The sequence below is a fragment of the Mytilus edulis genome, chromosome 8 (assembly GCF_963676685.1).
Source record: "Mytilus edulis chromosome 8, xbMytEdul2.2, whole genome shotgun sequence".
In the NCBI taxonomy this organism is placed as follows: Eukaryota; Metazoa; Mollusca; class Bivalvia; order Mytilida; family Mytilidae; genus Mytilus; species Mytilus edulis.
In genome coordinates this window covers 40,491,393-40,516,070 of record NC_092351.1, presented here as the reverse complement: position 1 = coordinate 40,516,070, position 24,678 = coordinate 40,491,393, and the positions used below count along the sequence as shown (strand labels likewise).

At 31.3% G+C, this 24,678-nt stretch overlaps 1 protein-coding gene across 1 annotated transcript; it reads right to left on the bottom strand.

Annotated features, from left to right (window-relative positions):
• Positions 1 to 8,546: 8,546 nt before the first annotated feature.
• On the bottom strand, positions 8,547 to 22,182 carry LOC139487006 (uncharacterized). The gene is made up of 8 exons (XM_071272028.1): positions 22,073 to 22,182; positions 20,406 to 20,473; positions 19,245 to 19,370; positions 18,221 to 18,339; positions 16,722 to 16,809; positions 12,986 to 13,093; positions 10,279 to 10,397; positions 8,547 to 8,640 (listed from the first exon to the last, which is right to left on the bottom strand). Exons 2-8 carry the CDS (start codon positions 20,467 to 20,469, stop codon positions 8,626 to 8,628), a joined length of 639 nt encoding a protein of 212 aa, XP_071128129.1. The 5' UTR covers positions 20,470 to 20,473; positions 22,073 to 22,182; the 3' UTR covers positions 8,547 to 8,625.
• Between the last annotated feature and the right edge of the window lie 2,496 nt (positions 22,183 to 24,678).

The following is a 24,678-nucleotide window of genomic DNA, read 5'->3' as shown; positions in this document are numbered from 1 at the left end:
GCTTTTCAAAATTCTTTGAAAGAGTAGGCAAAATAGATATTGGTCTTTAGTTGTCGACAGTATTTTTAGGACCCTTTTTATGACTTGGCATGACACGGGCATTTTTAAGCTCAGAAGGAAATATACCAGCAGTGATACTCCTATTTATAATATAAGCTATTGACGGTGAAATAACTTCTGATGATAGTTTAATTAGGCGAGGACTGATCTGATCAATGCCATTAGCTTTTGCAACATTTAAATTGCTAAGGCAGTCCTTAACTTCTGCAACTGTAATCAAGGGGATATAAAACCAAGTATTTTGTGGTACTTTTGCTGCTACCTCCTCATAAATCTTATTACTATCAAATTTGTATGATTGAGATGTTGATAGGCTATCTTTTGGGGCAATATTATAAAATGTTTTTTAAAAGCATCAACTATATGCTGAGTTTCTGTGATAACACCATTGTGTATCTTAAGTTGGGATGGAAAAGGAGAACTTTTAGTTTGGTTGAACCCCTTGACATATTTCCATAGTTCTTTTGGATTTTTAGCCTGTTCAATAGATGTTTGATAAAAATTGTTTTTCGCATCATCTATAAGTGATGTGCTTTTGTTCCTCCAGAACCTGTATCTGTCTAGATCATGCTTTTTATGGTAATAATCCCTGTTTTGTCTGGCAGTTAATATTTCAGGGGTTAACCATTCTGACCTTTGAACATTTTTACTCTCTTTGATTTTATTGAAGCATGCCTATTTAAAACATTATTGAAAATATAATACCAGATATTAAAAGGTTTACATTGAAGTTCTTTTATAAAATGCTCTTCATTTAACTTTTTAAAACACCTATAAGTTATGATCTTGTGGCTAGAATCAGGTATTTCTTTAACATTTGTTTTCTTGTAAGGCATACTGGGTAATGGTCACTTAATGCCAAATAAAGTACATATGTCTCAATTATATTATCGGACTTATTTGTATATATATGGTCAGTGATCTTTTTACTTTTATCTGTTACTCTTGTTGGAGTATCAATAACTTGTGTAAGACCATAGCACTGTATCATATGGGACCATTTGTTGTTACTACATCCTTGAGCATAGTCAATATTTATATCACCCATAATAATAATTTCTACATCTAAGCTTGTCGCTTTATATATTTCTAATTCAAAAGCATCTATCCTGTCTACTTTCATATCAGGTGGTCTGTAAACTGAACACAAAAGAATAGGTTTTGTGGATGGCAAATTGATCTGACGCCAAATTGATTCAACATTACCAATCTTTAAGTCTTCTCTCCTTTCATATGCCATTAAGTTGTTTATATAAACTAATACCCTACCCCCTGTTTTGTCTTGGGTTTCATTTCTATCTATTCTTATTATGTCATAACCTTTTACTTCAATTAAATTATCACCTAATTCTGGATTTAAGAATGTTTCACATAGGCCCAAAATATGTAAACTTTTCTTTTCATTAAGGATTAGTCTTATTTCCTCAATGTTTGGCAATATGTGCTGAATATTGATATTAGCAATTTTTAATCCCCTTTTCTGAAGACCAAATGAACTAAGCAATTGAGGATCATTAATGCGTTTGCATTCAATTTGCAGACCACTTCCTTTCTCACCAGCTATTTCACCCTTATTTGCATTGACACACTCATTGCCCTCAGGGAGAACTTCCATATTGTTAATGACACATACAGAGTCTACATTATTGTTAATTAAGGATTTAGAACATGTTCCATTTATGTCAATTAAAAGATTATCATTATCACAAGCACATGCCACCTTGTTACATTCTTGACAGATATTACTTAACACCTCAAACCTTGTATATGTTTTTACAGTAATTTCGGCTTCCTTATCTTTGCCACATCCCTAATTGTCTTTGCAATTTTTTAATTTGTGGCCCAAATAACCACATTTATAACACTCAATTTTATGTCCAAAATTACAGTTTCTAGTACTATGTCCACCTTTTCAACAGTTAAAACACTTGTTGCTTCTGCTGGTATTTTGCTTCTGTTTTAGGATTGTAATATAACTATTAAAAATTTTCAGAAGTTAAGCTATTCCCATGTCTGTCAAGTGTATTCCATCATACCAAAATAGTTTTCGTCTATTCACTCCGAATTCTTTTTCTGTTTTGATTTGAACGGCATCATAGTTTTCACATATTTGTTTAATAATTTTGTTTATACCCGCCACATCACAATCTATCCTTGGTGTTGCTTCTGCTATGAAAACTTTTGTGTCTAGTGACCTTTCATGAATATTCATAACAATTTTTTTTTAAATCTTCTTGAACGGAAACCAGATCTCTCTTTTGACTGGCATCATTTCCAGGATTCAATTTGTTGTTCTTTACTTCAGATTCATTAAATGAACTTGTAGCTAACACCATATCTGAGTGTTCACTTATGTCAAACTCGAAATGTTTCATTTCTGTTTGGGAACTTTCCAATTTGGGCTCTTGAGCATTATTGTCTTTTGGTTAAGATGCAGCTTCTAACATCTAAGAGTTTTCATCAACTTTTTCAATCAACATTTTTGCAATGTTGTTGAAATAAGTGTCAATCCACTGTTTGCAACCTTTTCCTTGGACACGAAAAGTACATGTTTGTTTGTATATATGAAGAATTGTCTTCTGTCCACTTATAAAGGTGTTAAATACAAGACCATTATTTTCCCTGTCTTCAAAAAGTGTTTGGTCAAAACTTGTAAATAGAATATTTTGAAAAACATTGAAGATTGCAACTTGCTGTAGAAAAGTAAACGCACAACAAAACGCACATTAAAATTCAGTTCAAGAGAAGTCTGAGTCCGATGTCAGAAGATGTAACAAAAGAAAACAAATAAAATGACAATGATACATAAATAACAACATACTGCTAGCAGTAAACTGATTGAAAGACCTCAATTAAACTGATTGAAAGATTATGTCTTCATCATATGAATATCAGGTACAATCCCTCCTGTTAGGGGTTAAGTATCATACTATCATAAAATATATGAGAAAAACATAACCCGTGTCATGTCAACAACTGTTTTTTTTAGTTCCGATGCAAAGACCCTATAAGTGAATCAATATTAAAGCCAAAATATGCAATCTTTACTGACCTGACAACAGTATCGTAACTATATCCCTTCTTGATAATTCTGTTTAAAGGTTTTGTAAGCTTTTGAGGTGAATACTGACATTTTTGTGCTTTGTAAAGAATATTACCATAACAGATTGGATTGAACGTATAAGATGTCTGCATGTTGAGTTATATTTACGAATTATTTCCTTATACCGATGATAAAATTTAGTAAATGTTTTGACTAGTTTGTGATATCGAAAACCCTGGTGTAATAATTTTTCAGTAATACATAAATTTCTCTCGCTAAAATCTAATACGTTGTTACATACTCGAGCGAATCGTACAAGTTGAGATTTATAAACACCATAACATGGTGACAAGGGAACGTCACCATCTAAAAATGGAGAATTAACGATAGGAAATGAAAAATCATCTCTTTTATCATAAATGTTTGTATTAAGCTTCCCGTTAATGTAATAGATATCAAGATCGAGGAAAGGGCAGTGGTCATTGTTAGTATTAGCTTTATTTAAAGTAAGTTCAACATGATAAATTTCTTTAGTAAACATACTGAAGTCCTCATTATTTAGAGCCAATATATCATCCAAATATCTAAAAGTATTGTTAAATTTTTGTATCAAATGTTGTTTCGATGGGTCTTTGCTAATTTTAGTCATAAATTGTAACTTATAACAATACAAAACTAGGTCCGCAATAAGTGATGCACAGTTAATCCCCATTGGAATTCCAATTACTTGACGATAAACGGGATCTCGAAAGCGAACAAAGATGTTATCAAGTAAAAATTCAAGCGCATTTATAGTATCAAAGCATGTCCAATTGACATAGTTCTTTTGTTCATTGCTACTAAAAAATGACCAACAAGAGTTTGAACATATGTACTCGCATTCTGACTTTTTAAATGCCCAGTTTATTAGGGATGTGATTTTTTTCTTAATAAGAATACGAGGCAAAGAGGTATATAGGGTAGAAAAATCGAAACTTTGAACAGATTCAAAATCACCAATATATGCATGCAATTTATCAAGTACTTCCCCTGAGTTTTGGCACTCCAAAAGTAATTAACTCCACTATTTTCAAAGGCCTTATTTGAACAATTTATTATCAGGTTTGTTATTGTACCAAGTATACTAGTAAGTAAAACAGACAATTTAGTAGTGGAACAATAGCTTAAAGATGAAAAAATCTATATTTGTAAGGTTTTCTGTGTAGCTTCGGAAGCCAGTACATAGTTGGGACTTGTATTGTATTTGGTTCTGCTTATAAAGAAGTAGCTAAAAGTTTGTGTTTGTTACAGATGTCGTTTTCTGTTGAAGTGTACATGAATACAGATTCAATGAGGTCGAATTCTTCACTTGCAAGTGTTAAAATCAATGTTTTTGACTTATTTTGACAAAATTGAACCATACTGACTGCTAAATGTGAATTATTATTTTATTATTTTTTATTAATGATTTAGCCAAAAAATTATATTACTGATAAAATATGCCAAAAAACAAAAATTCCTATGATATGCTGATTAAAAAACATATAGCAAAGGATGCTTATTATTAAATCTACAGGTTAATACCTTTCCAAAAAGGTTCCGTTTTGCCCAAATCTATCCTCCAAGTATATTTTGTCTGGGAAAAAAATATATGGTTTAACTGTTGACCATAAAATTAAAATATGTGTTAACATAATTTTTTCTTGATTTGCATTTTAAGAAATGACATATACATATTAAAAGTAGTTAAGAGTAGGAATCTCAAAATAGGATTCAGCAATCAGCAAGGTTTTTTTTAACATATAAGGTATCAAGCCAAAATTATAATCATTTGACTGAATATAAGACGTATTTCAGGCATCAGGCCGATTGTTTAAGATTTACTTATTTATAAGATTATTCTATAAATCAAGTCTCAAAACTTGTGGATACATATTTTATAGCAAAAAAAAATATTTTTAAATAATAATAAAATCTTTCCCATTGTTTTATTTTTTATTAATATCATAAAAACATACAGAACTTTCAGGCCTTTTTTAAACTCTCTGTGTGTTGCTGTGGTTGTTTAGAGGATTCTGGTGTGTCTGAGGGTAATTTGTCTGTACTCTGTAATCGGTCTGTGCTAATTTTAGATGTTTGACTTTCCCCATTCTCCTCTTCCTCGTCTTCATCCTCTTCAGCTATTGTATCATTTTGTAGGTTTCACAACTTCCATTTCATGTTAATGATCAAGTTGTGAGGTAGCTGCTTCTGCAGTTTCAACTTAGAAAATAATTAAGTTTGAAAGAAATTACATTTATTTGTCAAAGCATTCTAGAATTGTTCCAACATTCATGCAGTCTTTCTAAGATTATATTTTTTTAACAACAAATATATTTTTTATTCTAAAGATTGCTTGTTATAATTAACCTTCAATGTCCCAGAGCCAGTGGATTATTCCTGTGAAAAAAACTCTGAGTTGCCAGGAACATACTCAGAATATAATAAACAATATTACATAAACACAATTTAACACTAGAGGTAGCAGGGTTTTTATATCTCTTAAACTTATTTTTATAACACATTTCTATGTCTAAGTACCACAACCCTGGAAATTTTAATCTACCAGAACAAAACTTAAATTCATTCTTCATATGCTAAAACTTTATAATGGTTACTATGCATCTTATCAAATGAGTCGTGCATTACATAAAGAAATGCAAATAATCTGTTTGTTAATCGATAGCAATTGCCCTAGGATCGAAACTTACAAAGTCATACGAAACTTATATTAAAAAAAATTATACATATGTTTTTTTTATTACTTAATGGCTAGATTTTAATATACGACTTACGTACATATACTTTTTTCTCAAGAAAAATTCTATAATTTGTCCAATTTCAGAAGAAATGTACCTATCTTTGATTGTTTGCTTCGAGATAACGATTAAATTTATTCGTTCATTGTGTGTTAATTTGCGTTTTTTGATGAGTTAAGCCTTCCAATTGATATTTTATAGTGTCTATTGCTATGTTGTGATGTTATAATATTGTTTTAAACAAGGGAGAAGGTTTGGTACCATTAAAACGTTTAATCCCGCTGCAAATGATGTACAGTAGTTGTCGTCTGTTTCTCGTTTTTATATGGATTAGACCGTTGGTTTTCCCGTTTTGATGGTTTTACATTAGTAATTGTTGGGCCCTTTATAGCTTGCTGTTTGGTGTGAGCTAAGGCTCCGTGTTGAAGGCCATACCTTGACCTATAATGGTTTACTTCTATAAATTGTTATTTCGATGGAGAGTTGTCTCATTGGCACTCATACCACATCTTCCTATATCTATATAATTTTTTTCATTATATCTGCCTAATTAGAAAATTCTCTGAATTTAAAAGTTGCTTCAGCAATAGCCAAAAATATTTAAACTTTCATGGCTAAAAATGTCCTTATATGTAACCTTTTCATTTAAATGTATTAGGTTAGCCATTAAGGCTTATGTTAATATATGCAAAGAGTTGGATGCAAATATTGCCCGTGACAAAAAAAGCTCGGACTATTATTAATGTATTTTCTACATCACCTCACTGCAAGTTTAATACAGCTCCGAGTTTCGGCTTTGTCGGAATTATTTGCTAACACAATTTGGATAGACTTTGTAAGACGTGAAACTACATAATCAGAGCAAGTCAAAAAGTACAAACTTAATATGTTTCATGACATCGTCAGTCATTGATATTGGGTCATTATTATTTATGATCTTTCCAATTACTAATGCTTTCGATTCCATATTACTAACAAATTCTGAAACTCAGTTATAACCTCTATACAGATTGTTTGTCCTCTCGACCATCACAATAGATGTAGTAACAAAGTTCTGATGGTGTGTAAATTTAGTATGGCTTAGTGTAGATGCGGATGGAGTAGATTGACATGTATTTATTTTAGTGTTAAGGTTCCCAAATTCAGCGTACACACTGGACGTCATATGGCATGTCCATAGTTCGATAAGCTAACGTATTTGTTTGTATTTTGTATTTTAGTCTTTAATGCCTTCGTGTTCTGACAGTATGCAGTTTGCCTTTGTAAAAGAGGGACGAAAGATACCAGCGGGAGAGTCAAACTCATAGATAGAAAATAAACTGACAACGCCATGGCTTAAAATAAAAAGACAAACAGACAAATAGTAGTACAGAAGACACAACATAGAAAACTAAAGACTAATCAACACAAACCCCACAAAAAGCTTGGGGTGATCTCTGGTGCTCCGGAAGGGTAAGCAGATCCCGCTCCACAGGTGGCACTCGTCTTGTTGCTTATGTTATAACAATAAGACTTCATTAAACGTGAACGACATCAAACAAATATGTTGTAGCCTTTTTAATCTATATTTGTACTGACAAACGGACGGTGTCCCCGAATCGACAATCATATTCTAAATCGGGGTAATAAAAAAAATTCTTCAGAAATCCGAGAAAAAAGTAGCCTATAATTTTGAAATAATGTAGTTTTAAATATTATCTCGTCTCATTGACATATACCCAGCGTACCATTTCATACGAATTTCTAAAAATTTAAAAACTAAAATTTCTGTTTTTGTCAGCAAACTAACAGATTCAAACCTAACTTATTTCATCTAGTCAAACTAATACAATTATCAAGAATCACGAGAATCAGGAAATAGCTGTTAATTCATGTCAATGTAAAAACTAGATGAGTTGCAAATGAAAGAGGATACATATATATAAAGGCAAGAGTAGTATACGGCATTCGAAATTCATTCAATCGATTGAGAAAAAACAAATCCGGGTTACAAACTAACATTTAAAAAACACATCAAATATAAGAGGAGAACAACGACACAACAGAAACACTAAAATGCAACACAGAAAGGAACTATAATATAACAATGGCCATTTTCCTGACTTGGTACAGGACAATTTAAAAAAAAAAAATTGGGTGAACCTGGTTTTGTGGCTAGCAAAACCTCCGGCTTTGTAAAAGCTATATCCAAAAGTAACAGCTTCAGAATTTGGTCATCATATAGAGTTTTACTTATTCAACATATTTAAAAAAAAAAAAAAAAAAAAAAAAAAAAAAATTGATGATTCAAAGAAAACTCTTCTTTGCTTTTTTTGTGTAGCGTGTTATTGCTTATAAAGAAATGTTCGAACCAAGAGTTGAGTTTAAATTTATGTTTAGATCATCCAATTGAAATCATTACAGTTGCAATAATGTCTTAATTTCTCCTTATAGAATATCAGTGTCCATGAGTATATTCTATCGTCGAAGTCACAATTGTTTGATTTATTTTACTCGGTAAGACCTCACCGATGTACTTATGAACTGGAACAGAAACTGGTCAATCTCAGAGTTGTTATGTTTTGTTTTTTTTGGGGGAGGGGTTCTGAAAGTAAGCGTCGTGCGGACTTATCGTCTAACAGTGTATGATGCCACCTTGCTGTCTGTCTTTTTGAAGAAAAGAAAAATCCGCTTTTAATGATTTTATTTTACCATGCATCGACAATTTTTTTCAAATGAAGAACATCGTTGGCAGTGTCAAAATCTCTATGGACAAACTCTCTGAAAAACACAACAATATCAAGTAACAGACACATGAACATAACTAAAATCTAAATCTAAAATCGACATCACATAGCATATGTATAGGTTAGAAAATATTTGTCAATTATAAGAAACATAAACTAGTATTGTCTGGCACTCTAGTCTTCTGATTCTCTGATAAAATATAACTAGAATATTTTGTTCGCTTTTAACGATCAAGAAGAATAATTGATTCACGTCAAGTCAGCCACATATTTGTTAGCTTGTCCATTATTGAAGATGTGCTGAAATGATGATATATATCAGAATATAAGATTCCAAGTAGAGCAGCCACACATGATTCCATATGAGCTAATAAATAAATTTAATATAATCTGAATTTGAATGTTTACATTATCATCAACTTAGAATATCAGATATCACAAAACTAGACTAAACAATCTAATAGTCAATTAATGGTTAAAGAAAAATATCATTAATATAGGGAATCCATATTATAATTATTTGTTATGTCAAATTCCTTAAAAAATATTTTCGGGAAAAAATTTGAATATATAAGGAAACGTGATAATAATTTAAAGATGAAAGTTATAAAAAAAAGTTACAAATTAATATAGACATTTGGTCGTTTTTTTCTAATAATCTATAACATCAGCTTGATCGATTATGATATCGATTTATACTGAGAAACACAGCATCATTAATATATGAATAGTCATTCAAATCATACGAAATCAATTATTTTTCTGTGCAACCTGGTATTTTGACGTCATGGATAAGAAAATATTTGAATCGTTGGTATATTTTGTCTTTTTGTTTTTCATTTGTCCATAGTGAAGATTTAAGTTGAACAGCTTTATTCTCTCAATTTTGACAAGACAGTTGATGGTCAATCATTAGTTTAAGAGAGTCCAAATTGCCAATATGTCAGTAATTACATAAATTAATATTTAATATCAACCAAAATATTAATTTGCTAAAATGATATTATGATTATTATATTTGATTTACAATTGTTCTTATATTGCACATTGCGAGTAAAACAATCAGTTATAGTAGCATAAAAATCTATAAAGCTAACCATTACATGAACTAGTGTGACTTGACAGTAACAGTTTGCATTATATTGAAGAGAAACAGAGTTTAATTTCAATCGTACAATTTTTTATCAGTACTTTGAAGAAAAAAAAATGATATCATAAAGCATGACAAGATAGATATTCTTAAAATTGGTACAAATAAAAAAATGAAGGCAAAATCCCTGATTAGTGCCCTCATTGGGTAATGACGACATTTTCGAACACAGATATTTTCAATCCAATAAACTCGACATCGACTGTAATACATGTAATCCGATTATATAAAACAGAGTTATAACAATTAATATTAAAATATTTGTCCTAAAATAAAGCAGTGTTATTTTCAAGACATGTATCATTTACTGATTGTGAACAGCCTGTGACCTGTCCTGAAGTCTGCGTCATGTATCAGTTGTAGTAAAATAACATTTATTTTTGTTTGGAAATATAATATGTATAAGCATAAAGCATAAAAGATTTATTTAAAGTCGGTTATACATATAACAATACAACATAAGCTCTGTAGAGCTTTTATCCGATATGCCCAATTAAAAGCTAAATGAAGGATTACACCTACTCGTGGATACTCGCATATGTACATTGCGAATGAATAACAACCTCTTTCAAACCATCTCCATAAACCGGTGTCTAATATTATCTCCCAACAGACATAGCCTTTAGAATTACTCGTTAATCCTGAAAAAAATAACCTACTGATTATTTCGCACTTCATCTTGAATGACACAAACGGGACTAACGCAATATACTAAAAGTACACAGTCGTGTCCCACTCTCCCAACTAAATGATAAACCAACTTCAAAGTATACATTTCCTCGTCTTATGGAAGATCTTCACATTAGAGTTGCCTCTATAAATTGCATATTCTAATAAATAATTGTTCTTAACTGTTAGCTCGGAGTCATTTTGTATTCGAAAATTTCACAATAGATGGAAGGATATATGTTTAGTAAATCTACTTTTCGTTTGAAGCCAATATTTTGATAAATAAAAATTTGAAAATTTTATGTTCCAATCCCTTATGAATCATCTGGATCGAGTCATGAAAAATATTTATACAAGTAATAAAAAAATGGATGTAATAAATATTCTAAACTTAAAAGATGTCTTAACATTGTTAAATGAAATTTCCTAAAAAAAAATACCACTCCTGTTCATAGTTTAAATGTTGTTTCAATGCTTATATCTCAATAATCAGCCGGTTAGAATTTTGATATTTTAAACTCCTAAATAGATGTAGGTTTTGGTTGTAAGCGACACATCGATAGACTAAACTATACTGACAACAGTGTATGATATACTTTCTTGTGAATGCAGATAAGTTAAGAAAAATAGGTATTCAGAACAATGCACCAAAATGATGTGCAAGAACAAATATGTATTGTAATATTCAACCTGAGATACCACATTAAAATCCTGCTATTGTTAATGAGTTATTGCAAGTACGAAGTCAATACAAAGGTCGATTGAAGTTTCGACCTCCAGGTTACGTCATTCAAATATTTCTGTACACTGCTGTGTTGAAATGTTAACTAAATAAAGGCAACAGTAGTATACCGCTGTTTAAAACTCATAAATCCATGGACAAAAAACAAAATCGGGGTAACAAACTAAAACCGAGGGAAACGCATTAAATATCAGAGAACAACGACATAACACTAAAATGTAACACACATAGACAAAATCCCACGAGAATAACAAATATAACATATATATATATATATAACATCAAAACCAAATACATGAATTTGGGATAGACAAGTACCGTGTCACGTCTTATCGCAATGTGAATTTACACTAAAAATAAGAGAAAACAAACGACACAACGTTATAATGTAATACACACAGAAACGAACTATATTATAACAATGGCCATATTCCTGACTTGGTACAGGGCATTTTTAAAGGAAAAAATGGTGGGTTGAACCTGGTTTTGTGGCATGCCAAACCTCGCACTTTTATGGCCATGTGAAATATAACATCAAAATGACAACACAGGACTACAATATAAATAAATTAGAGAACACAATTGACAAAGAATCACACGAACAACAGCCAACAAAAGGCAACAAGTTCAAAATTTTAATACTCCAGAAGTGTATTTTGTCCACACAAGACCTACGTGTGACGCCCAGATACAAAAGTTTGAAAGCCGAAACGAGTACAAAGTTGAACAGCATCGAGGACCAAAAGATCAAAAAGGTTGTGCCAAAAACGGCAAGGGTTTTCTGTTAGTTACCAGAAAATCCCTATAATTTAGAATAATTTATACTTTTGCAAACAGTAAATTTTATAAAACTAATATTCAAAAGATGTACATGATAAAACTGAAGTATTAACTAATTACAGGAAACAACTGAAATACATTTACATAACCAGACATTTGAAACACAAAAGTAGACTAAAATTGATTACGTTCTTTAAAGGAGTAGGTCCGGTAAGGGCCGATTTTGGCCCCAAATTTCAGTTTCATCTAACGAGATATTTAGGTCACTTTTTAAACACTTAAGTGTTTATTTCAATTGATTCGATTAGTTTATGGAAAAGATTTTAACTGATTCAGTCATTAAAAACGCTCCGATTGAAGCTTAAATATGAAAAATCTATCAAATATGCCAAAAAACGTCACTTTTCAGATGGTTTTCGTCAAAAATGAAAGTGGCCGCATCCGTGTTCATCCTCAACCTTTATATATATTATGTATTATCATCAAATACAACTTACATTTCAATATTATGAATGAACACGAATGCGGCCACTTTCATTTAAGACGGAAACCGTTTAAAATTTAACTAAAATACTATAATTGTGAAGATTTCAGTAATTTAGCATGACTTTATGATGCTAGTACACGATATATGTGCGTTGCATCGTCAAAAACCGCACATATTTATGTAGCAGAAGCATTCTACTCTCCAAAAAATAGCTTAAAGATTACATTTTCACAATTTTGCAAAACTGCTTAATTTTGGGGCCAAAAAGGGGTCTTACTGAACCTACTCCTTTTCATAAATTTGAAAAAGTATTAACATTGACCCTTTTACAGAAATAAGAATTTCAAAAACTTGAATCACACATGTACACAACATGTATATCGGAAAAATTACATTGAATATAGAGCAGTGACAAAGACTGATATTTATCTTCGAGACGCTACATATTTCTTTAACAATAAAACGTGATTGAAATGTCTGATGATTTTTACAGAGTAATCTCCCTGTAGTTTTATGTACCACCTTAGTTATGATGAAAAAGTCAAGCTTACCTGTTCCGAATGGGAGAGCATTAGGTGCAAATGAACTATTTTCTATGTCAAATGTGTATAATCCATCCTCGTCGATATCATTTGCACCAGTCCATACAAGTCTATCGCCTGTAAGAACATTTGAGTTTCAAAGAGTTTCATAAAAAAAAAGAAAACGTAAATTAAAAAAAAATATATGAACAAAAGTACCAAACTGGAATGTAAATTAAAAACAAGTCCAAAAACATGGTTTTGGTTTATAATTTTTGTTCAACCAGCAAAGCTCATAGAAAAAGAACTGCCATATGCCAGAAGAGGTATTTTAGGAGAAACCAATTCAAATGAGATCTGTCGATTTTTAAAGGAACGAAAAACAGTATGGAATAGCGCATACCTGGAATTTACTTCTTTCTTGAGTGAGAATTTATCAAGGCCTTAAAGCGGAAAACGTATGTTTGATCGCTGCTATCTCTTTATCAGTAATTATTTACATAATGACTTTGAAGCAAGTCTTTTCGTACTATAACAATTTTGTATCTCTGCCATTTCCTTCCTGAAAGTACCATCTTGCACCTCATAGATCAATGCATGTCTACTTTTTAGTTTATATTTGTGAAGCAGTGTTATTTTGACCAACCTCGGTATTGGGAAATTTTTCAAAAACAAAAATGAATAATTCGAAAAGGGAAAGATCCTTTTTACTGCCCAATTATATTTTTTTAATGTTTAATATGTATACTGTTCAAACCAACAAGATAAATAAGTAAATAGGTAGAATATGGAATAATACCTTGATGATAATATTGATTCAAACAAACATTTGCAACAATATATCGAAACGTGGATATTTTTAGTTATACTTTGTTTGCTTGCAGGGATTTTTTTTAACTTGTTTTTCAACTTTCATTTTTCAATATGAGATTAATTAATCAACAGACTGAGTGGGATTATTTTCTGCAACTAGTTGTCTAGTTGTTAACAGCTGTTTATCATGAAATGCGTTGCCATAAAATGCAGTAAAAGTAGACATTATTATAAGAAGAGAGCCATGAATAAAAATGTTTAAATCATAATTTACAATTTATATGACCAAAGGTATATATATACATGTATACCTTCCGTCCTCTACGAAATGGCAAACATATAGAACTTCAGTAAAATGCGAAGTGGTACATATGAATATTCCATAAGGTACGAAATGGCACACATATAAATCTTTAGTGAGGTACAAAATGGTATACATTTAGATATTTCATGAGGTACGAAATAGCATACATATAAATATTTCATTAGGTACGAAATAGTCATCGTACGACATAGTAAGGGTACATTATGGTCATCGTACGAAATAGACAGGATACGAAATGGTTTATGTAATCGTACGTAAGGTGGGAACGCAATGGTTCAGGTACGAAATGCCTGTAATTCAAGAACTTACACAAATACGCAGATATAAATATTCAACAATATAAAACATAATTTCAACTAATTAATTTATCTTATCTTTAGCAATTGTCATCTGTTGCTTAAATGAAGACTATTTGTACTGTGAACAACCTTTTGACGAACATGCGATGCAATGATTTGAAATACTATATTACTGCGAAAGTATTAAAAGTGTTTTACATGATGTTGAAATTGATGTTCCTGTATCAATGTCATGATAATACTGTAAGGTTAACAGTGTACGTGAAAGTTTTTTGTCGCTTTCCTTTTCCTGTGACATTACATGAAAAACTAAAAGCTTCATTTATCTGGTTATTTGAACAAAGCCAAAATGTGGTCTAAACTATGTAGGACAAACAGGACGGGAATTCTTAAAGAAAAGACCGGAAAATCAATACCGCTTCCAAAATTCTAGGAAATCCAAAGCATTATTTACCAATATGTAAGTAAACACAACCACAATATTAAATTTAATAGATTCCAACTACTGGAAACGATCCAGAAACAAGAAGAACAATCACATAACTTAAACATCTTTGATATCATGGATCTTGTTTGACAAAAGACAACGTAAAAATAAGTCTCATGGCAAACATATCAATCAAAAACAGCGAATTAAACATCGCATAAATTATACACTTGATAAGCAACTATCTATATTTAATAACAATGGCAGACATTAATTATTGTGTAAACTGGGTCAACTACCAATAAGCAAAATACATGATAGTTTCAAGGAATGTGACACCATATCCTTCTTCAGCCAACTCTATGAATATACGCGTATAATTACAGCTCTTTGCTACTGTAGGCGTATCGATTGACCTAACGATCGATCATAAGCGTCACTTTCTAAAAATATATACTGGTATATTAACAAAGGTCTTATTTCTAACAACTTATTGAGTACATTTAATGACTTCTACCAATCCGTAGACCTCTCTATTTTGATAACACCGATATAATGATATAATAACATATGATTTCGTACACACACAAAAAAGTCAGTTACATAAGATGTCAATTTCAAATTTGGTATAAACGGTAAAAAACTGAATAAAAATCTCATGATTCTTATTTAAATAAATGTATGGGTATAAACGAATATCCCATTTTGAAAATATTTCAGAAATAAATAAAAGAATACACAGTACGCCTATTTCAAGAATAAACAATAAACTTCGACTTCACTTTCAATGTTTTTTTGAACCGGTGTTTGTGCTGGCCGAAAAGGCAGCCAACAGTAAAATGAGATTGAGTCGCTACCGGGGGACCATCCCCTTTTTATGTTTAAATAGATGCATTACGTAAAATAAACAATTGAATACATGACTAATTAAAATCTTAAAATAACTCTTTTGAAATATCCTATAAATAGTTCACCCATCATTCTCTAGTAGGTACACTACTTGTGAACCATCTACAGCTTTCGAACGTCTTTAGTAGAGGTTACTGTATCGTAATGCGAAAAATATAATTCAAATTCGAAATCAAGAAATGTAAAAAGTGTTATCATATATTCTAATATGACGTTCTTCTTTCGCTTTATGAATAAACCGTGCTCTAAATCCAATAATTTTTTTTTGCTCTATTGACTACTGCAGAATAATGAATTTTATCAAATTTGCATGCATTTAATATATTTCATTAATTTGAAACACTTCCAAACTCTTAAATGATGCACATGTTGTTTCTTATTCATTTATGATGACTATAATGTGTTGCAAATGGAAATTGACATATTTGACCTAGATACGACAACCGTTCATGCTGGCCGTTCAAAAACTCCTCCCTCTGAAAAAAAATCACAGTGCCAGCTGTTTGCTTCTTTACAAACAAAAAAGGGAGGTTCATGGAAAAGCATACACAATCGCTTTACCTTATACACATCGGACATAGAAATTACCTTAATTTTCCTAATCAGAATCGAAATAATTGATTCAAGCTATACTTTATTGTAGTTTTAACATGGATGGCATTATATTCGAGTTATTTAAGCCCTCACTATCGCTCGGGCAATATAATCACGAATATAGTGCATACCCATGTTGAAACTACAATAAAGTATAGCTTGCATCAATTATTTCTTAATTAAATTAGTCTTCATAAATTTGTGGATCTAGTTTTTTTATAAAAATTTGACGGATAAGATTTTTTATGACATTTTTTTGTAATATGTGAAAACGGATTAAGTTTGATCACACGAGTGTGTAATTTGTTATACATGTAACAGTTTTATTTTTAATATTTTGGGATTACTAAATAACTTCATTCAAAAAGAAATAATATAACATGTACATTCTCAACTTACGAATGTTAAAATCATTTATAACTGCATCGGCTTCTTGTATAGTGTTCGGTCTCCACAGATAGGCACCTGGTACACTGGCACAAATCCCCTGAAATTTATTATGAAAATTTTCGATAATGATGTTCGAAAATTTAGAAACGATCCTGGTTATGTAAACGTATCGATCCTTTAAATAAACGTATTCTAAAAAGTTAAACATTTAACACTGTCATTAGATCATTGGACATTATTTTTGTTGGTATACATATTGATTTTGTTCAGTAAATTAAAAGCAAACTAAATATTATTGTTATATACATGTACACATTCATGGATCTAAAATCTCACGACACCTGTCACCTAGCACAAGGTCGTTTTTTTGTTTTAAATGTTGGATTTGTACTGATTGGTAATTAAATCTTAGATGCATAATTTTTTTTTATTAGTTATTAGTGGATTTGAACTAGCTGTCAGTTACTGCGAGTATCTCAGATTTGGACCTACCTAGTCACATCCATTCTGTATAGTATTTCTATTTGTATCCATCTGATGTGTAAATCCTTTTTAAACTGGTTTTTATAGTTCGTTCTTATAAAAGAGGGACGAAAGATACCATAGGGACAGTCAATGTTGCACTGTCATAGGTTAGAAAGGAGTTGGGATCTCGCTTACATGTTTCATCCCGTCACACTCTGTGTGTATTACATGTCCGAAGTCAGGAGCCTGTAATTCAGTGGTGGTTGTCGTTTGTTGATGTGTTACAATTTTTGTTTTCCGTTCATTTTGTGTATATAAATTAGGCCGTTAGTGTTCTCGTTCAAATTGTTTAACATTTATCATTTCGGGGGACCTTTTACAGCTGACTATGCGGTATGGGCTTTGCTCATTGTTGAAGTCCGTACGGTGACCTATAAATGTTAATTTCTGTGTCATTTGGTCTCTTCTGGAGAGTTGTCACATTGGCAATCATACCACATCTTCCATTTTATATTGTCTACATGTTTCGGTTTTGTTAATGTAAATCGCCTACTGTTTTATCTACATATGTCTCCCATATCGTGAGTGCAATTTCGGCTTCGCTCAACATTATGAAAACGTCAAATCCTTTTCAAATATAAAAGATTGACTCTTGTATTTTTACCTCAAATTAATCAGTTTTCAACATGTGACATAATCATGATCACTTCGCGTTTACTTATACACGAAGACTTGAAAGTTAATATTCTTCGTATACTTATCGGGTAATACAGTCTTTTATTACACTTCTAATGTTATTGGAACGGATAACATTACTTAAGTCAGGGATTGAGAATTCTGTAATGTCACTTGATAAATACATCAAACATAAAATGGAAAATGGAAACGGGGAATGTGTCAAAGAGACAACAACCCGATATCTGTATTGTAATCTTGTATTCTACTTACAGATTAAATAATGCAGTTTACACTGTTTTTTATTCTTGTTTGTTTTCGAAGTATCGGACTTTTTCTAGCAAATACTGGTTAATTAACATACTCACCCGCGCTTGAACCCAACTTGCTGATTCACCAACGAAATAACAATTAGTTGTACTTGCTTGGCTTGGTGAGAACGTTAACCTGTACCCCGTTGGACAAGTTTCCGAAACACATGGCGCTACTAATAATTAAAACATATGGGTTATTTTTTTCAACAATCGCAATTATAACACAAAAACATAAAGCTATGTCGTAATTACAGTTACGTAATGTATGGATGACTATTATCAAACGTTGCATAACGTCATAAATAACATCAAAGTATTTATTTACCAGATGTGCATTTCGACAGTCAATGTCTCGTCAGTGATGCTCTAATCCATTTACAATGTTTGTTGAGTTTTTTTATATATAAAAATGTTGAATATACATAATTATTAACATTAAAAATGCATTGGAATAAGTGTACAAATTGTACTGCACCAGATGCCAATTTCAACAATAATGTAAGGTCATTATATTTTAAAATCTAAAACTTAATTCGCGTATTGAAGAGTAATTATATAGGCAAATAATCAAATTATACAGAACAATGCTAGATTTTTTTGTGTAATAAACTTAAAGAAGTTTAATGGAAATTTGTCTTCTAAGCCAAAACAAAATATTGACCTACATGTACCAAACATTTCAAACGGTATCATGGATAATGCAAACTGATTGCTTTCATAATATTAATATATTTTTTGTTAAATCTCGATTTGATAAATAATTCTACTTAATATGTTAAATTGTACTGTTGACTTGAGGCATTTTGAACATTTTTTTTAACAATATCAATCGTCGTTTTAAATGGAAGAAAGGCGACAGCTATTTATCGAATATGAAAAAATTGCCAAAAAAAACCCAAATGTAACACATTGACTTGCTTGCCAATTTTAAACTATGAAGACGTAAAGTCAAAACACTTGTGCAAAACAGAAACATTTCTGAAAATTGAAACATAAGGAATATGGACAAGATGGCAGCATAAACAACTTTCATTACTTGCTTTGTCTTCAACTGACAAATTGGAAATGTTTTACTTACATTTGCAACACGGTCTTTCGTTGCAACATCTACCATACTGTTTCCATCCTTCCTCAAACGTCGCATCACACGAATAACCTCTTTGTCCGCATGATCCATTGGAAGATAGGCATTGTCCAGATAGAACTAAATAGAACAGTACTCAGATACAATATAGCATGGTTGATTTTTTTTAAAAACATTAAAAGATAAGAATAAAGATATAAAGTCATTGTTTATTCCTCAAATTTCCCTTATTTACCATGTCAAATATAGGACACACTGACATTTGTTTAATATTTTTACGATAAAAGTAAATGACATTGTGGTGGTATGGTTTCTCAGGAATAACGTTTTTTTTTTCATTTCCCACTTCCTATATTTCCAAAGCAGATTTTTTTTTTTACTTTTTCCATACATAAATTTAAGCAATAAACTGTTGGATATATAACCATGACGTAATGTGTCCTGATAATTTATGTAAACAATCGATACCTAGATGCATTTTGTAAATTATCGAGATGTATTAACTAGCAAAGGTCAATTGGAGCTAGACACAAAAAAGTGATATATACCAACAGACATAAAGTCTAAAACTAACTGACAACGTCATGGTAAAAAAAAACCAGAGAATCAACAGTACATTAAACACTACGAACATTCATGCATATTATGCTATTGGGTAGTTGATGCCGTGACAATCCTTATACTTAAGATTTTAGCTGTCTGGGACTCTTTTCCACTCTCTGTCACAAGTATGTTATCGACACTATAAGATTGCGGGTACGTTTTATAAAATTTATAGTAATTGAAGGTTTTATATCATCTAGACTATACTTTATTGTTTGTTGTTATCCGGTTGTCAATAATTGCTGACTTCCAATTCATTTGAATTTTTGTGAAAAGTTGTCTCATTGGTAATCATACCACATCTCAATATTTTTATCTTAGAAATATTCCTTAATATAAATTTCGAGAGTTTTAAAAGATTAATAAGCCGGCCTCTAACAGTAAACCCTTCTATAGGACGAATTAATCGTGCTATTCTCAGCATTGAACAAGTAAAAACATAACCTATTGGCAGTAATAACAGCAGTTCAAAGTTTTTGACATTTTTTCATTGACATGCCGTAATGAAAGCACCCATTTGAATGCCATTAACTCTAAAGAATATATACTTACTGCCGCTATGAGACACATCAAGTGTGCAAAGGATTATTACAACCGAACAACAAATCTTCATCATGATACTGAAATTAAAAATAATCTTAATTAACTCTATATCCCAGGTTATCTACGCAGTGAGCGTGTATGCATTACATATTATAGTTAGATTCATGCTAATCGATTGAGGTATCTGGGTAAGAAAATAAAACTGAGGAAAACACGTCAAATATAAGAGGAGAACAACGACACAACAGAAACACAACACTAAAATGCAACACACACAGAAACGAACTATAATATAACAATGGCCATTTTTCTGACTTTGTACAGGACATTTTAAGAAAAAGTGGTGGATTGAACTTGGACTTGACAGGAATACAATGCAAATTATCTAAACAACATTGTCATATGTCGTAGGCAAAAAAAGGAGATTTCAACTTTCCTTACACTTAAATATGACTTATTGCTTTAACATGTTTAAAACGATTTGTCATTGCAAGAAAAGTTTGTGTTTTATTATGTTCGGTTTTCCGACTATCTGTATGTGATGACAACTGGGTTAAAAATTTAGGTAACCATTTGAGGGTTGTTCCAGAATCAATCACATTCATATATAGATGTTTGTCTTATTATTTTTACGTTTGATTTGAATATACATTTAACCTTAAGAAACTTGTCATTCCTCCTAAACGTATTCGATTCTTCCAAACGTGTCCACATGACGGCACTGTAATGTAAAAGGGCGCCATATCGTGTCATTTGTATAACCGCCTAGACGTGTCAATTTCTTAATAAACACCAAATAGCAACGTGCCAAATCCCATAACGTGTCCATATCAAGCTTTTTTTTTCTATTAGTGGAACTATCATTCGTGTCCATATTATAATTTTAAAAATAAGTAAGTTATTTGGTTATTACTTTTTCCTTATTGTATACTCATTTTACTATTTCATTTAAAAAAAGGAAATAAACTCTTTATGTCTTTTTTTATCCGGCAGTTTAGCCTGGGAAAAAGTGGGGCGTCCGTTCGGCTATGTTGAATGTTAATGTAAGCAGCAATGCACGCTTAGTTAAATTGTAGATATTCAATCAAATATCTTGTGTAAGGAATATGTCCTTTTCTCTGCGCATTAAAACCTTTATAGCAATTCACTTTTCCATAATGCCATCAGTTGTATTTTGGAAGGTAACATTTTTTGAATTTTTTTTAAACAGTCTCTATCACATAACGCAGATTGAAGTAGTTTATTTTACTGTAGTCTTTAAATAAATCGGTCTTTACTCGCACTTTAATTTTTCAGATTAAAATACCAACTAGTGTTAATCCTGAATATCCGTAAAAGTTAAGGACCAATCCTAAATTCCCGGTATTTTTATAGAACCTATCTACAGTATTTAATTATTAACATGATGTCGTTTCAATAATGCATGAAATGCATGAAACATTTGACATTGGACGTTAAGTCTCTTGTTTGTGTGTCCAAATCTAAAATTATATCTATGCCTTTCAACTAAAGTTTACATGAGCATTGTATATCTTTGTTGTGAGTGTCTACAGCATCAAGGAAACAAGATGAGTTGATAATTATCGGATACAATACTCTGTTATTACATCTTTAATTATATCAAACAAATTCATATAACAAGTATATCGTTTGTAAGAAAATAATTGAAAACTTACCACTATGTTTAATAGCAGACCTGTAGATAGATAGATGACAATGAAATGGCTTATTAAATAGCAAGTTAAATTAAAGTACTTGGTGAATGTTTTGACAGGTTTGCAACATCGATTAGTGTCATGTGTTGTTTTTCCTTCTTGTAATTTACTGAATAAGCAATTAATTTGTCAACGTGTAACTTAATTTATCTTTAACTAAAAATATTTTCACTTCTTGATCGATACTAAAATTGCATCAGTAAATTAAAATATTAGTAAAAAGAATATGTGGTTTGATTGCCTATAGAGAACCAAATGACTTAGAAATTAACAAGCATAGGTAAACGTACGGCCTTCAACAATGATCAAAGTCCATCCCTCAAAAAAAGCTATAAAAGACCCCGAAATTACAAATGTAAATCAATTCAAACAAGAAAATAATAGCCTAATTTATGTACCAAATAATGAAACAAAAAATGTGTAGCACAGCTTCAAACAACATTCACTTTATTAGACTGGAGAAAGGCTCATACAGAATGTGGCGGGCTAAAAATAAGAATCAGAATCAGAATCAGAAACAGAATCAAAAGGACCATAAAAAGCTGGTATATTGTGTTTCAAACAAAACACTGAAATATAAACACACAAACCAATATTTAAGACGAAGTAGTAAGTAATTCGGATAACAGAAATCCTTCCTCAGAATCATTATAATGATGTTAGTAATTAGACCAATCCATTTTAATTTAATAAAACAATCAAAAAGTTAATTTAGCACAAAGACCGCAAGCGCCCCAGACTCGCGTTTCCCCTCTAAGGAAGACACACCCTTTGTGCTCAAAGCAAAGAGATGGAATGGAAAATTAATTAATAAAAAAGATTAATACAATTGATAACTAACAGATGTTAAACCATCTTCGTTTTGATCTGATCCACAGTTGTTGTTCAGTAAGATTTGATTTTCTAACATGAAGTTTGAATTTGCATCTTACTTACTAGTGTTTTCTATATACACTATTAAAAGTAGTTTATACAATGTGTTTTACATCTTGCTTATGTTAAATGTTGTTCTATGAATGATATAAGTTAAATACAAGATTCATTTGAAGCTGTGATCCTTACTTTCTTCATAAATACAATGACTTATTTCAACATTGATATGACATTCGGTTTAAAGAAGTTGTTATTAAACGTTTTATACATTTAATCATTAAAAAAAAATATATGTTTGTCTGAGATATGTGTAGAGTGTGGCTTACCCTTCAAGAGCGCCTGAGATTTGTGTTGCGTAGTCTTTAGTTTTCTATGTTGTGTTTTCTGTACTATTATTCGTCTGTTTGTCTTTTTATTTGTAGACACGGCGTTGTCAGTTTATTTTCTATTTATGAGTTTGACTCTCCCTCTGGTATCTTTCGTCCTTCTTTACAGAAACTATTATACTTCATTTATGCAATTGTAAAATACCTTTATATATAATATAGGTATGGTATTTTAGTATACATGTATGTAAAAGTACTTTGATAATAATTGCAAATTATGCAAAAGTTAATAGTGACAGGCTTCGTTTTTCTTTGTTAATATAATTGATTATGCATATTACGTTCTTCTTGGTGTTTAACATGTAACATCTTTCTTGATTCATAATCAATATGTACTATGACAAAAATATCCTTATATATTATGATGTAATTTTTCTTTACCTGCGTAGTATCGTCTATTCAAAACGATCCGAATCATCTTAAATTTTCTGGTTGGTCCTTTTTCATAAACTGCTTTATAAATTTATTATTTATGTATATATATATATAAATATAACTCGTCTAAACATCAACCCAACAATGTTTGATCTGTAAATTTGCTTTCACAAATTTTTGGTTCTTCCCTCGCCGGGATTCGAACCCATGCTACTGTGACATCGTGACACCAAATCGCCTGCACTGCAGCCGTCCCGCTAGACCACACGACCACCTGGGATCTCAAAAAAAGAGCTTTCGCTGGCCGTGTGTTACTTTTCCTCGTCAGTTTTAATCTAGCGACATACTACAGTACATGATATAGAAGGCATGAAGATGTTATTGTTACAGATCAGCTAAATTATCTATAGTAAAGGATCCTACAAATTAATGTAATATACAGTCACAGAAAATAATTATATTTATAAGTACGTCTAAGTCAGTGACAACTCTACAACAGATGTATCCATCGGATCGCCATCAATGATGGTGATACATGGCTGTGTACATAATGTATATGCAACTCGTCTAAACATCAACCCAACAATGTTTGATCTGTAAATTTGCTTTCACAAATTTTTGGTTCTTCCCTCGCCGGGATTCGAACCCATGCTACTGTGACATCGTGACACCAAATCGCCTGCACTGCAGCCGTCCCGCTAGACCACACGACCACCTGGGCTCTCAAAAAAAGAGCTTTCGCTGGCCGTGTGTTACTTTTCCTCGTCAGTTTTAATCTAGCGGCGTACTACAGTACATGATATAGAATGCATGAAGATGTTATTGTTACAGATCAGCTAAATTATCTATAGTAAAGGATCCTACAAATTAATGTAATATACAGTCACAGAAAATAATTATATTTATAAGTACGTCTAAGTTAGTGACAAATCT

What these genes read in the sequence shown, in the direction of transcription:
- LOC139487006 (XM_071272028.1), bottom strand. Translation starts at nt 20,469, where the DNA reads ATGATGAAGATTTGTTGTTCGGTTGTAATAATCCTTTGCACACTTGAT. An exon ending in TGATGTGTCTCATAGCGGCA is followed by an intron (nt 19,371 to 20,405) that starts GTAAGTATATAT and finishes TGTTCTATTTAG; the next exon opens with TTCTATCTGGACAATGCCTA. An exon ending in TGCTCTCCCATTCGGAACAG is followed by an intron (nt 10,398 to 12,985) that starts GTAAGCTTGACT and finishes TATTTTTTTCAG; the next exon opens with GATTAACGAGTAATTCTAAA.